Here is a 14,056-nt window from a genome sequence, read left to right on the forward strand (position 1 = left end):
GCGAGAGAAAGAAAGAGAGAAAGAAATAGATAGACAGAAAGAAAGAGAGAGAAAGAGAGAGAGAGACAGAAAGAAAGAAAGAGAGAGAGAAAGAAATAGAGAAAGGGAGACAGAAAGAGAAAGACAGAAAGAAAGAAAGACAGACAGAAAGAAAGAAAAGGAAAAAGGAAAGGAAGAAAAAAAAAGGAAGGAAGAGAAAGGAAGAAAAAAAATGAAACAGGAAAAGGGTGAGAGTGAAAAAGAAAGAGCGAAAGTGGAAAAAGGGGTGAAAAAACAGAGTGAAAAAAAGAAAAAAGAGTTGGAGTGGAAAAGAAAGGACATTCGGGAGGGGCGGTGCTGCCTAAGGTGCTTCCGCGCCCAGGAGCGAAGGAGCCGTTTGATCCCCTGGCGGGAGCGCAGCTCCCGGTGGCGGAAAACGGAGCGGTGGCTGTCAGTCCGAGACTACAACTCCCGGCAGGCCCTGCAGCCGTAAAGCGCGGCGTCTGACGCAACGGCCGACGCGCCGTAGGAGTGGCTGGCGGGCCGAGGCGGCCGCGCGCCGGGGGAGCGGGCTGGGCGCGGGGAGCTCCCGGCGCCTCTCCCGCGCGGGACGGAGCCGCGGCAGCGACGCTGGAGGGGCGAAGCCTCCGGCCGGCCGCCCGCACGGAGCCGAGCGGCGCGGAGGGGGCGTCCGCCCGGTGCCTCGGCCTCGCTCAGCGGTCCCGGTGGCGGGGGCTCAGCTCGGGCGGGGCGCGCTGCCGCCCGCCGATGGCGGAGCGCCAGGCGGTGCTTTGCTGCCGCGGGCCGGGAGCTGCAGGAGCCGCCCCGGGCGAGCGGCGCCGGGCGCTGCCGCGGTCACTGTGCGGCGGCTGGCGGAGGCGCGGGAGCCGCCGAGCTGCAGCCGTCTCCCTCGGGCTGCTGCCGCTGCTGCGGGCGGGGGCGGACGAGCGGCTGCGCAGGTGGCTCCGCGGCGTGCTCAGCCTTGCGAGCAGAGAGCGCTCGACAGCGCTGGAATGACACGGCTGCTGAGTGCCTCAGTGCTCGTGGCTCTTTCTTCCACGCAAACAGATGGAGCGGCATCGCTGAGCAGTAAAACACAGCGATGGCCCGGAGAATGGCGAGAGCAAGGAGCACGCGGGCTGGATCCTTCTGCTGGCACAGGTGCGATCCGCAAACTCAGCCCCTTGTGCCCCTACCCTCCCGACCCCCAGGGGAAATGCTCTCCAGCCTCGAGCTGCTGCAAGACAAAACGTGTGATTTGACACTAGGGTCCGGAAAAGGTTTCCGTTTAGATTAGCAAATGCCTCAATTGTTCTTGGTTACATCCTAGGATCGGTTTTAGGCAGTGACTTTATACCGCTTGTCGGATTTTCTTGTGCAATGGTAAGAAAATAGGCAGGTCTGATACTGGTTTCGCTTTTTTTCTACTTCATGTTCCATGAGCTGCTTTTATCCAAGCAATTGTTTTAAAGTTCTACTGTAGGCGTTTCTGGTTCACTTTTTTTTTTTTTCTTTGCAGCACCCGTGACTTTTTTTTTTTTTTTCTCTAAATCGGCAGCAAATATAGCTGAGTAAAATTACCTTGGTTTTCTTCCTTCTTAAATGTTTTTATTGATAATCCTATTTGAATATGCAGAACAAGTGGGTATGTCCTGTAATATATCCTAGCTTTTCTTGTTTACAGGGTACTCAGAAAATACTTTTCCCTTAGAGTCCCACTGAAACATTCTCAGTGCAATCTCCGTTAAGGTATGTGTTTACAAATAAGCCACCATCAGCTGAGATATTTGCCTGTGTACCTTTTCCTGTAATTCAGAGCTTGCGTTCTGTGGTTTTTATGATAAACCTATCAAACTTGTGAAACTGTTTTGCAAGTCTTAATCGTTGAAGGCAGCAAGAAGTGGTTTTAAAGCCTGTTCTTGAGCAGACAAAGGGAAAAAGTGTGAATTTGATGCTGAACTTGTCCTTTTTCATTTGACTTGCCTTGAATGATTTAGGAAGAGAGAGAACTAGAAAAAAGAGAGAAATAGAATTGGTTCTTGAGCCCTCCTAAAATGCTCCCCGTGATTCTGTGTGGAGCCAAAGTGAAGGGTGATGGAACAGAGCCCTGTGCTTTAGAAGGAAATCACTTTCAACCTGATCTCCACCCTGAGTCTCCCTAATTTCTGTTTTTAAAATGCAAACTAAGTTTAGGAAGTGTTGGAAGTTAGTATTTTGGGGAAGAAATGGCAGTTGCACCAACCGTTCCATTTCCCAGAGGCTCTGGGAACGATTCATTTTGTAAGCGCTGTAACTGCAATCGGTTGGTGGTTCGGGGTTGGAATGTGCACTTGCCCTCCTCTAAAGCACTCGTTCATTTGCATTTCAGTGCCAGGAGTCTGGAGAAACTGGAGAAGAGCCCAAGAGACATTTTTCATCCTGAGATACAAAAGGTAGGAAGTGACTTTTTTTTGTTTGGTTCTTTTTCTTTATGATTTCCTGGAAATAGAAGTAATTAAGTATAGATACTACTGGTTTGTTTCTTCCAGTAGCTAATAAGAATAAGAATAATAATAATCTAATACTACTTAAACTGTCTCTTTATCCATTGAACTGGCCATTTCAAATCCAAACTTCTAAACACAAATAAAACCATCATCCTTGTAGAATCTTTAATAGGAGTGGGCTGAAGATGCTGTTTTTGTTGACAGGATTTATTGGTTCTTGAAGGGCAAGAGATGAGTACAAGCCTAACTACTTCTTGCTCACAGACCCGTCCGGTGAGTACAGCTTTGTATTTTGATGGGCTTTTGATGACTTCTAAATCAATTGCTCGTTACAGTAAAAAGAAGTAATGTTTTTTTGAACCTGACAGCAAAAATAACTTGAAGCACCAACTTAATAATAATTGATCACCAATCTAAGTTAATGGTTTTATGCTATACTATCAAAGTTTAAAGGTAAATTATCGTGTAGTAGGAGATAGTATAAAATGTATGTTCTGATGTGTAGGATGTATGCAAAGATTAGAGGAACCAAATTGTTATGTCTTCTGTTTGACTGTTTACCAAATAATATTTGGTTTTATTTTCCAGGGATTGGTGAATTTTAAATTTGGAGTCCTCTATGCTAAGGATAGTCAGCTTACAGGTGATGAAATGTTCAGTCATGGTGAGTTTTCCACCTTCTCCTTAATTGTTTTGCTCATCTGAAAAAAAAAAAAAAAAAAAAAAGGTATGTTTATTATTTGTTACCCTGTTCTGTCCGTTTCCTCAGTATTTGCTGGAGCTCTGCTTACCCAAGCTTTGGGTAAAACAAGCTTTGGGTTCCTTCTGTCCCACTGGGTGTTGCCCAGTTTGGTTGCATCTGGTGAAATTCACCCTGAGCCCTTACAGAACCAGCTCAAACCACGTGAGAGCCATTCGCAGCTCTCTCAGGACACCCGGAGGAGGATGGGTGACGTTTCTGAGCATCTGGCAAGTGTACTTCTATCAAAACTCGGCCTGTGTAATTTCTGGGGAAAACCCTTCTGTATCCTGGAGGGTTCCTCAGACTCTGTTGAGGATCCAGTTAGCAGTTGCTCACCTGGATGGTTCCAGCTCCTCAAGTTAACACTTGTACTCTTGCCCTGTAGTTTAGATCTATTGTAGTTTTGTTATTTTGCACGATTTTACGTCTTTGGAAAATAACGTGCGTTTCACTCTTTGGAACCTCTCGGATCATTCTTTGGTGCAGCACCACCTAATGGGACACTTGGCTGCTGTGCTGAAGGGCTTGGTTACTAGGATTGTAAATCCCGGAGAGTTTGTAAGTCTTCTGTCCCCAGGGAGGTATCACGCTTTGTTCACTCTGTTTGTCAGGTGCTGCTTCTCGTCGGAAGTATTAACTTCAAACTGCCCTGTTCTTTTTTTAACTTTTTTTCCTGGTTCTCTCCGTAGGGCAGGGAAGGACTCTCGTATCCTGGTCGTCAGACTCAGCGCTGCCCGAGAAGATACAGAGAGTGTAAAAATCATAAGAAGCAAATAGGACTGCAGAGGAAACAAACTGGAGAGAACAAAAGGTGATATTGTTCTCCTTAGCCTGCATTAGAAACATCCCCTGTGCTTTCATGCCGGTGGCTGCCAGGGGCTCGTTAGGTCTTTTTAGGCAGGTGTAGGTGTTCACTTGTAGGTTCTATTTTTTGGCAAAGGACCATGAGAGAAGTTTATTTCTACATCCAAATAAACATTCATCTTATCTGAACATAACCTGCCATCCCATTTCTGACGTTAAGGACTCCTGTATAAATACTTGGGGAGGTTTTCTTTGTTGTTTCTGAATGGTTCCATCTACCTGCCGGATACTTGAACAAGTCTGAGGTGGTTTAATTGCATACTGCTTCCTTGAAATTCTGTTGGTCTCTGCTTGGAACCCTTCTTGTAGTGCTTAATGCAAGACTTCTGATGGTGTTTTCTTGCCTGTTTGTGTTTAAGGTCGTGCTCTGATGCATTTACAGAAACCATGGCAGGAGAGAGTCAGCTGCTGGAGAAGAGGAGACAGTATTATCCCTGTGCAGCATAGAACTGCGCTACTGCTGTGTCATCAGCTGTGTCTGCACTGAAAGTAGCCACCTTCACTTGTAGGTAGCTCCTTGGTGCTTTAGGACACGCTGAGGGATTTATTCCTTTTGGGATCCACGATGAGAATTCCCAAGAGAGGTAGTAATAAGGTATGAGATTGGAAAAAAGCCTGTGTCCTTGGAATGTTGTTGTTGTCGTCAAAAGTTAATTTTTCCTTCTTTCTTAGCCAGTAGTCAGCTTTTTGCTTTATTTTTTGTGGGATCAGTACTTGATTGTTTAAAAAATTGCTTCAAAATAACTGCAGTGGCTGGCCACCAGGACCTTGTTCAGATTTGCCTATTTGCTTGTAGCTAAAACGTTTCCATATTGTTTCTCGTTCTATTGAAGAAACTACTGCCCAGTCAACTAAGAACTGAACATCTATCTGTCTAGGACATGGGGAGAGGATTTAGGTCGTGTCTTTGTTTCCAGAAAAAAGTTCCAGTGTAGTTTCTAACTAGAGGAAAAGGGGGGGTGAAGACTCGGGGCTCTGATGCCGTTGGGGGCACCCCGAGTGCCCAGGAGAGGGAGCCCCACTGCGGTGCAGGAGCAGGTATGTTATCACGTACTAGAGAGCAAATGATAAATAGAAATAGGAAAATTATAAATATAAAAATATTTTTTAAACCGTTAAAGAAAGCGGTTTTTTTTACTTGTCAGTAGGCAGGGTTTTGATGATAAAAATGATAAATACAAAGAATATGAAGGTAGAAATCTAAGTCTAGAAATATATCATAAATACGTGCAGATAAAGTTTAAAACTAGAAGAAAAAATCAGTTGCAGCAGTAGATACGATACATAATATAAATAATACTTTAAATACATGTCTAGAATTTTATAGATATTATAGATAATTATTAATAGATTGCATCAAAAGAAACTATAAATATAAATGTGAATGTAATTCTACAAAGTATAAATAAAAATATTTCAATATCGTTTAAAAGAAGGCATTTATTGTATTTATTTGGTTAGAGATGGGGTTTTTATTTGGATTAATAGAAGTATTCTAGAAATATAAATCTAACTATAGAAAGATACAATCGATAGAGAAAGATATTTCTAAAAACACAACCGAACGACGCCGCCTTCGGGGGAATCGCACGAGCTCGGCCGAAGCAAGGCGAGAGCGGCCGACCCTGACGGCCTCGAGCGAACCGAGGCGAGCGGAGCCGAGGCGCGCCCAAGGCACAGAGCGGCTGGGAGTTGGGCCGAAGCGAGCCGAGCTCTGCCGAAGAGGCGAATGCAGGTGCCAAGAGCCGAGTTGAGGCGACAAGAGCCGACTCGAGCCGAGCGTCTCCGGAGCGAGCCGAGCTCCGCCGAGCGCAGCATCCCGGGCAGGGCGAGGCGCCGGGCCGGGCTCGGGGTGCAGCCGGGGCTCTGGGAGGCTTCCCCGCCTGTCCCTCTCTCTAGCCCTCCTTCCTTCTCCCCGTATTCGCCTTCTCTCGCTCCCTTTCCCCCATTCCCTCTCCCCCCACAAACCCGGCTCCTTCCTGTCCTGTCCCTAGCCCGCTACTCCCTTCTGTTCCCCCTCTCTCCTTCCTCTGCCCAGCCTCCCTGTACCCTCGTCCCGGGCTTTCCCTTCCCGTCCCGCTTTCCTGCGCAGCCCGAGCTCGCTCGCCGCCCTTTCTCATGCCCTGCTCTCGCTCCTCTCTTCCCGTGCCCCCTTTCCTTCTTTGCCCCGCAGCCGCGGGGCTCGGGCTGCCGGAGAATAAAGCCCCGAGGGCCGGAGCCCGGCGGCCCTGGGCCCTTGCAGGAGTCCCCGCGCGGGGCCGGAGGCTCTCGGCGGATCCCCCCGTGCCGCTCAAGCAGCCCGGCCGACAGCGCCGGAGCTGCGGCTTTGCCGGCATCGCGCTGAGAGCGGCCCCCGCCCTGTGCCGGGCCGTCCCCGCCGTCTGTGCCGCTCCCTCTCTCGCTGCCCCCGGCCCGTGACAGCGAGGCTGGGCAGGAACCTCAAGCCTTCTGGGGGCTGCCCCCGCTTTCTTGTTGCAGCAGAATCCCTTGCTGGGGCCATGCACGTGTGGGAAGGGCTTGGGGGAAGCGCTGCGCTGTTGTCCAGGGCAGTCGGATTCGTTCTGAGCCTTCTTTGGGGGTCAGGAAAAGGGGGGGTGAAGACTCGGGGCTCTGATGCCGTTGGGGGCACCCCAAGGTGCCCAGGAGAGGGAGCCCCACTGCGGTGCAGGAGCAGGTGGGGGGCGGGCGAGGGGCGGGGGTCACGCTGGGTGCCGTCCCCCAGAGGGACCCAAAGCTGCCACCAAATGCACAGGGAGGGGTGAGTGGGTGTAGGATGCTAAAACCTAGCAAGGCGTTCGGTTTTCTAGGTATTGCTAAAGAATAGGAATTGGTCTCTAAACTCAGCTGGGGAGAAACCCTCTCTACGCACTCATTTGTTTCCAGGAATGTAGAAGGTTCCGACTGGAGATGGGTAGTAGTTCTGAAGATATTGCCGTGAGGTTTTGATCTAGGAACGGACCGAGCTGTGCCCTGGAACCCTCAGAACAGCTGCAGGGGCTGAAGGCGATAGAAGGGGCTCTCTGGCACCTTTTGCCTCCGTTCTCTGCCAGCGCCCAAATCGTGTCGCAGTCCCGGAAGAGGCTCTTGTCATCCCGAGAGCCAAAAGGAAGACGTGTAAAATCCCAGCTCTGCCTTGGGTTTCGTGTGGGTTTTTTACTTCGTATTGATGTCATTCCAGAGAGCAAGGAAAGAAGAAATGTGACCGGGTCCCACTATTGCTGTGTGAAGGCTTTCTTGAAAGGCTGCTGTATTTCTATTGTCTTTTTCCACTCCAAGCTTGACTTTTCCCTTTGTTTTTCGAGCTCTGCTGCATTGGGTGTCCCAAGGAGGGCGGGGTTCCTCAGCAGGGCTCTTAGGCGGTGGCGCTGATTCTGCTTTTTCTGAAGGCGTCTCAAAGCGTGCTACCAGAATGACAGTTTTGTGCACGGGAAAGCTTTCCCTCAGTGCCATCAGCGCACGTCCGTGTCTGAATTGTGGAAGCAGACGGACTAAGAACAGCCAGCACCCGGAGCAGATTTCTGTTGGCTCTGTGTCTGTGAGAAGCGGGCTATGTGCTGGACGTGGAGAGGCGCTGTTGGAGAGTGGCATCAGCGCCAGGTGTGAGCTGTGAGGATGATGGGGGGCTCGGAGCAGCCCCAGGTGTGAGCTGTGAGGATGATGAGGGGCCGGCTCCTGCCGGGGGCGGGGGGGGGGGGCGAGGCTGTTTTAGGGGGAGGCTTCGCCTCAGCTCCCTTTTGCATGGAGCTGCTGAGAAGAGGGGTTCATGGGGAGCTCCCGGGGCTGTCTCATGGAAGGACTGCGAGAGCTTCTCGCAGCGTCTGGGCGAACAGCTGGATGCGCGCTTGGAGACGCGGAGCATCGCTTCAAGGAGGTGCCGAGGGACGAATCTTTGTGCCGGGAAGCAGCAGCCGAACGGGTGAGCGCGTGTGGATTTGGAGCGGGGACTTTGGTCCTTTCCCTTTTCGATTTGATCTTGGCAGTCCCCCCTCCCCGGTTCCCCAGGACCAAAAACGGAGCTTGTGAAGACAAAAGAAGGAGAGGCAAGCAGCTACTCTCCTAATATTGTCTGTGTTCGAACTGGGAGGGATCCGCCTTCACCTGCGGTTCGAAGGGTGTTGATTGAAGGAAAACCTGCCTTTTCCCGGCTGTTAGGGGTATCCCAGGGGTGACAGGGAATCCCTGCGTTCCATTTGAACGGGAATGGGCCAAGTATTGTTGTCATCTGAGGGGTTTGATTTGAAGGCAGCCAGCCCATTTTCATCATCCTAAGGTTTAAATGGAGGGGACAGCGCTGGTGTCCCTCCTTTGCGAGGGTTTGAATTGAGGTCAAAATCCCCCTTTCCACACGGCTTGAAGGATTTCATTGGAGGAAAGCCCCTTCTTTTCTGCTCTCCCAGGGGATGAACTTGAAGGGGAGAACCCATTTCTTTGCCCTTGTTGAAGCGAGGTGAGCGCCGCCCGCGGCGTCAGTTTCGGGGTTCAGTTGCGGGAAGCCGCAGCTCTGGCAGCGTTTGCAGGGCTGCAGTCGGGGCTGTGCCGCTGCATTTGAGGGCGCTTCTTGTGGCCGCGGCCCGGCCCGGAGCGTTGCCGCTCGGGAGCGCTGCCGGCCCGGGCCGGGCGGTTGCCGAGGCGCACGGGGAATTTGGCGCGGCAGCGGCGGAGCCGCTCTGCCGGTGCGAGCCGCCGTGCGGAGCCGAGGGCAGCTGGCGCCGGGCCGGCCGAGGGCGGCAGAGGCGGCGCGGGCGCTGCTGCGCCGGCCCGGCCGGTGCCGGCCGCTCTGTCCGCTCCGGGCGCGGGGCTCGGGCGCCGCCGGGGTCCCCCGGGCAGGGGGAGCGGGCGGGGGCGGGGGGGTCTCCGGGGCGGCGCCGCCCCTGCGCGCCGGAGGAGCCGCTTTGCCGCCGGGAGCCGCGCTCCGTCCGGGGCCGGCAGCGCGGGGTTCGGCTGCCGCAAGTTCTTGGGTGTCGTGGTTCGGAGGTGCTCTGTAGGGATCGATCGCACGGTTTTGTGTGGGTCGCAGTGGGTGTGCGCTAAGGGCTATGGCGTTCTTCCTGACCGGTACGGTTCTCGGTTCAGGTGATGACGATAAAGGTTTGGTTTGAATCGAGTTCTGTAGTCGGATATTTTTTTTGCCGGGCTATTCTGTTTTTAAAGGCGTGCAATGGTTTCTACGGGTCGTTGCGCGAAGCAGCGGCTCGGATTTTAATTCTGTCGCGGTGGCTTTTATTAGCGTGGGCGTGTAGCGTTTGTTTCAGTGGGGTCGAGGCGGCGTCGTGTCGTTAATAGCAGCGGGGTTTTTAAAATCTCTCTAATTGCGTTTGTGTTTATCGTCTTCCAGGGCTTTTATTGATTTGGTTTGTTTGATTGTAGTGTATGTTGTATTGTTACGGGATCATTTGGGAGATATTGTTAATGGTTACGTTTCTCTTTAGGCTTTGTGTTTATTTCTGGGTGGTATTTTTATTTTGATCGAATGAGGCTCTATGCGTTTATTCTTCAGTTGGGAATATTTTTTTTGTCGTAAATTAAAGTTGATTTGGTTTGGGGAATTTTTGTTTTACAAATGTATTTTCTTTTTTTTCTTTTCGTTTTTTGTTGTCCTTTGACGTATTTGGTGGTTGTTGATCAGTTTTATTTTTGGGAACGTGGGTATTTATATGGTGGGTCTTTTTAAGTAGTTTTTTTTTTATTTGGATAGTTATTTTCTTATTTTTTAGTGGTTGAGGGTTTTTTTTTTTCTATTTCGTTAGTTAATTCGCTTTCTAAAGTTCTTTTGACAGAGTATTGGTTATTCTTTGAGTTAGTGTAGATGTAGAATTTTGGTTAGTTTTTAAAATGACGTTCAGGGTCAGTGGCACTGATTGGAGTTGAGCGAGTTGGTTTGGTTTTTTTTAGAGGTTTTTGTGATTTGCTGCGTGTGTTTCTCCAGGGTTTTCTTTTCGTTTGGTTCCATTTTTCTGATGTGATGAGAACTGTCAGTGAAAAGAGTGTTGTGTGTTTTTTTCGCTGGCAGTTGTTTGGCTGGTGGAGGTATCTTGATGGTTTTGGAAGACATTGGTGGGAATTCGATGCTGTTTGTTTTGTCCTTGTATTTAGGAATTGGATTTTAAATGTAAAATTCTAAGGATAGCTATCTTTAAACAAAACAAGTAGATGTGTAGAAATGGGAATAAACTTTTATTTTGGTCTATTCGGTCTATATTTAAAATTTAACAGGTAACATAAGTCTTGATATATTCCAATAAGATATTGTATTTTTTAATAGAGCATTGTGTATGTTTATAGATATATCAATAGAGATGATAAATATAAACACAACTCAAACGAAATTTTAAATATAGAAATGTATTGCGAATCTATGCAGATATATATAAAAAATTATTAAAGGATTGTAAATCTAAAGTGACATAAATCCATACAACACATAATACAAGTGATACTGTATATATCTTCTTTTATATTATAGGAAGTAGCTATAAAATAGTTATAGTACATCACTATGATATAATATCTAAAACATTAGAGATATGGTAAATATAAATACAACAATATTATTAAAAGTAGTTTAAAAGAAAGGATGGTTTTGTTTTTTATTTGGCAAAAGCAGGGGTTTTATTATAAAAACTACAAATACAAATGATAGAAAGGTAGAAATCTAATTGTAAAAATATCTCATGAATACATCAAGCTTGATATAAAAATTGAAAACATTAGAAAAAATAATTTGTAGCAGTAGATATGGTACATAATAAAAATAATAATTTATCTCTATGATGTGAATAATATATATGTGATATGTAATTATGAATAGAATGCATCAGTATAAACTGTGACTATAAATGTGAATATAATTATGCAAGCTATAAATATAAAACTATTTCAATATAGTTTAAAAGAAGGGTTTTTTGGTATTTGTTTGGTTAGAGCAGGGATTTTTTTTGGAATAATAAAAGTATGATAGAAACCTAAATCGAAGTATAGAAATATACAATCAATATATAATGATATTGATAAAACCACAAAATATGAATAAATACAGATAATAGGAATAGGCATAATAGATTGTATAAACGACGTAACACATCAATGTCCGGTATAAATATGCGTGTGAATAGAACTAGGAAAACTAGAACTATAAAATTTATTTCAAGAAGGTTTGAAAGAAAGGGGGCTTGTTTGGTTCTTGCTGGGTAAGAGGCAGGTTTTTGGCATTTATTTTTAGAGGAGTTTTTTGCGGGGAGGAATCGCCCCTGTTCTTTTTTGCCGCCTTGGCTGCCCGCAGCCCCAAGGCGCGCGGCGCCCCCGGCTGGGGTGGGCGGCAGTGCTGCCGCCTTGTGGGCAGAGCGCGGTACTGCAGCCCGCTGCCGCCAGGCAGCCCTCTTGGGCGTGGCGCGTGGCGGAGTTGGTTTGACCTTCTAAAAATGGCGGCCAAAAGGGCGGGAAACCGGAGGACCCCCGGTGTGTGTATCCGGACTGCCTGCACGGAACGCCGGCGCGGTCCCGAGGGGATTTTCTCTTGCGTTTCAGGTGTACCCGGCACGGGCTGTGGGGTCAGCGGCGCCGCGGGCGGGCGTATTTTAGCGGGTTTCTGACCGGCATCTGAGTAATCGCCTCTCTCGGCGGAGGGGGGGTGGGGGGGGGGGGGGGGGTCCTTTCTTGGCCGCCATCATGGGAGCGGCGCGTCGCCAATGTCGCGGAGCTTCATTGACCTTCTCAAAATGGCGGCCAAAAGCGCGGGAAAATCGCGGACCCGGGAGTCTGCCGCCCTGTGGCCAGAGAGCGGTACTGCAGCCCCCCGAGCCCGCGCCCTGCCCCTCGCCGCTGGCACGGGGCAAGGACGCGGCTGCCGAGCGAGGCAAGGGCGAGGGGCGGGAGCGAGCGGCGGGTGGGGCGGGCTCGGTAAATGGCCGGGAGGGGTGAAAGACGTTCAGGAGTGCAAAAGGGACACGATGGCTGAGAAGAATGGCCGGGCGGGGGGTGGCCCGGCGGGGCCGCTTTCGGCGGGCGGCGGAGGCGCGGTCGCAGCGCTCCGCGGGCCGGGGGCAGGCGAGCGCCGTCGGAACGGGGCTGCACCCCCCGAGCCCGCACACGCCCCTCTCCAGGTGCTGGAAGCGACGGCGGGCCGGAAAATCCCGGCGTGGCGGCGGCGCTGCCCGCCCTTTGTGCCGCCAGCTTTGCAAGGTAAGACCGCCCGCCCCGTCCCGCCCTGTGCCGCCGCCTCCCGGTGTCTGTAAACTTCCCTCTGGCTTCCCACTTCTCCGTGCTGGAGAGTGGGAGAAAGGTCCCTGCTGCTTGCCGTGTCCTCGGTGGGCAGAGAGCTCTGACCTTGGCCGGATGGGCTGCTGAGGATTGGATCCATGGGGATGTGCTTTGATGCATTTAGTGACCTTTACAGATTTCTTTCCCCGCTTTTTTCAGTTCACAGAATCGTGGAATAATTCAGGTTGCAAGGGGCTCTAAAGATCACCTCATTCCAAGGCTGCTGCCGCCGTGGGCAGGGACGTGCTTCCATAGAGCATGCCCTGTGCCAGCCAGGTGCCAGAGGAGGAAGGAAGCCCTTCCCACCTGGAGCAGAGGCTGCTGCAGCTTGGCGTAGCCTTGTGTCACCGAGCGTGTGAGACAGAAAGGCCCTTCCTTTCTGGAGGGGTAACAACTCTCAAAGCTCTTTCTCGGGACAAGCAGAGCAATGGAAGGCCAAAGTAGCCTTCAGTTCTTCCAGCAGATTTGGGAACAACTTGAAGGAGGAGCAGAGCTGGCCTGGTGCCTGCCAGCTGTAGTTCCTTTTCAGGCATGACGTGCAAGTTGCCCCTAGAAGTCCAAAGGCAGCTGTTTTTGTAGCAGAAGGAAGTCAGGAGGAGGCAAAGCCACCAGCTAAGTCTGGATAAAAAACTTGGCTAACCTCTTTTCCCCCCCTCCTCCAAACAGGCAATTGTGAAGCACTCAGCAGAGATCTGCCCGGGAGGAAAAGCAGAGCCAATCTCTGAGAAGGGACGTGCGAGCTCTGGCGAGGACGGCTGCTCCCCCTGGCCTTGGTGTGGGACCTCCTGAGCTGCCATTCCTGTGGTGGGAGTGTTTCTCCTCTCATCCAGCCAAGCCAGAGACCGCCTAGGGAAGGAGCAGGTAAGGTTGAAGTACCAAGATCTCCCAGGTAAGAAGTGACACGGCAAAAGGAAATGGCCTCGACTTGCAGCGGGGAAGGCTTAGATTGGATTGGAGGGACAATTTCTTCACTGAAAGGGTGGTCAGGCATAGGAGCAGGCTGCCCAGGGAAGTCCCCGTGCCTGGAGACATGTCAAGGATGTCAAGATGTGGTGTTTAGGGACCTGATTTGGGGGGGCAGCTTGGCAGTGCTGGGGCAGCAGCTGGGCTCGATGTCCTTAGAAGGCTTTTCCAACCGCAAGGATCCTATGGTTCTGGAAAGCCTTGACCCCTCTGGCTCTAGCACAGCACCTGGTTGCTGACAAAATGAGGCTGGTCATAGAGCCTGGAGGTCCCTGTGCCACAGGGAGAGGACAAGCCAGTGTCACCTGCAGGGAGGGTCTCGTCCCCAGAGAGCAGCCAGTGACTCCGTCCCTGCCCGGGGCTCTGGGTGCACCCTCGGGGGGCGGGGGACGCACCTGCCCTCCTTGCTGCTCTCGTCCTTATCCCATATGGATTTAGCAGCAATCTTCTGTCTTTTCTTTAAAACTGTCCTTGGGAGAGTTCAAAGAGAGGGTCATTAGTTATTTCAAAGCCTACATCTTTTACCTATTGGCACTGAAGAGAAAAGACACAAACCTGCTTTGCACCCTTCTGCCTGGAAGTCATTGTGACACAGGGAAGGGAGGAAGGGGCTGGCCGGGGTCAGCCTCTGCTGAGCCTCAGCTCTGGCTGCTCCTGCTCACAGGGTAAACCCAAAAGCTGTCGTGATCAAAAAACGCAGGCGCCCTTCTGACCTGAGTCACAGGGGCCCTTTCTTCTGAATGACTCAAGATGGGAAATCATTCTT

General features: G+C 50.4%; 1 protein-coding gene and 1 long non-coding RNA gene across 2 annotated transcripts in view; both read left to right on the plus strand.

The window, feature by feature from the left end:
- Nucleotides 1–695: 695 nt before the first annotated feature.
- Nucleotides 696–5,500, plus strand: LOC136571146 (uncharacterized). Its single transcript, XR_010785650.1, has 7 exons — nucleotides 696–1,140; nucleotides 1,664–1,728; nucleotides 2,348–2,411; nucleotides 2,670–2,738; nucleotides 3,054–3,129; nucleotides 3,897–4,018; nucleotides 4,431–5,500. It is a non-coding gene; the product is annotated as an uncharacterized lncRNA (long non-coding RNA).
- Nucleotides 5,501–11,756: 6,256 nt separating this feature from the next.
- Nucleotides 11,757–14,056, plus strand: part of LOC136571147 (polypeptide N-acetylgalactosaminyltransferase 9-like) — a 48,845-nt gene continuing 46,545 nt past the window's right edge. Inside the window, exon 1 of the mRNA XM_066571507.1 lies at nucleotides 11,757–12,249. Within this exon, the coding sequence (XP_066427604.1) occupies nucleotides 11,757–12,249 (493 nt within the window). The remainder of the gene's footprint in view (nucleotides 12,250–14,056) is intronic.

This window comes from Molothrus aeneus, unplaced genomic scaffold (genome assembly GCF_037042795.1).
Source record: "Molothrus aeneus isolate 106 unplaced genomic scaffold, BPBGC_Maene_1.0 scaffold_71, whole genome shotgun sequence".
Classification (NCBI taxonomy): domain Eukaryota; kingdom Metazoa; phylum Chordata; class Aves; order Passeriformes; family Icteridae; genus Molothrus; species Molothrus aeneus.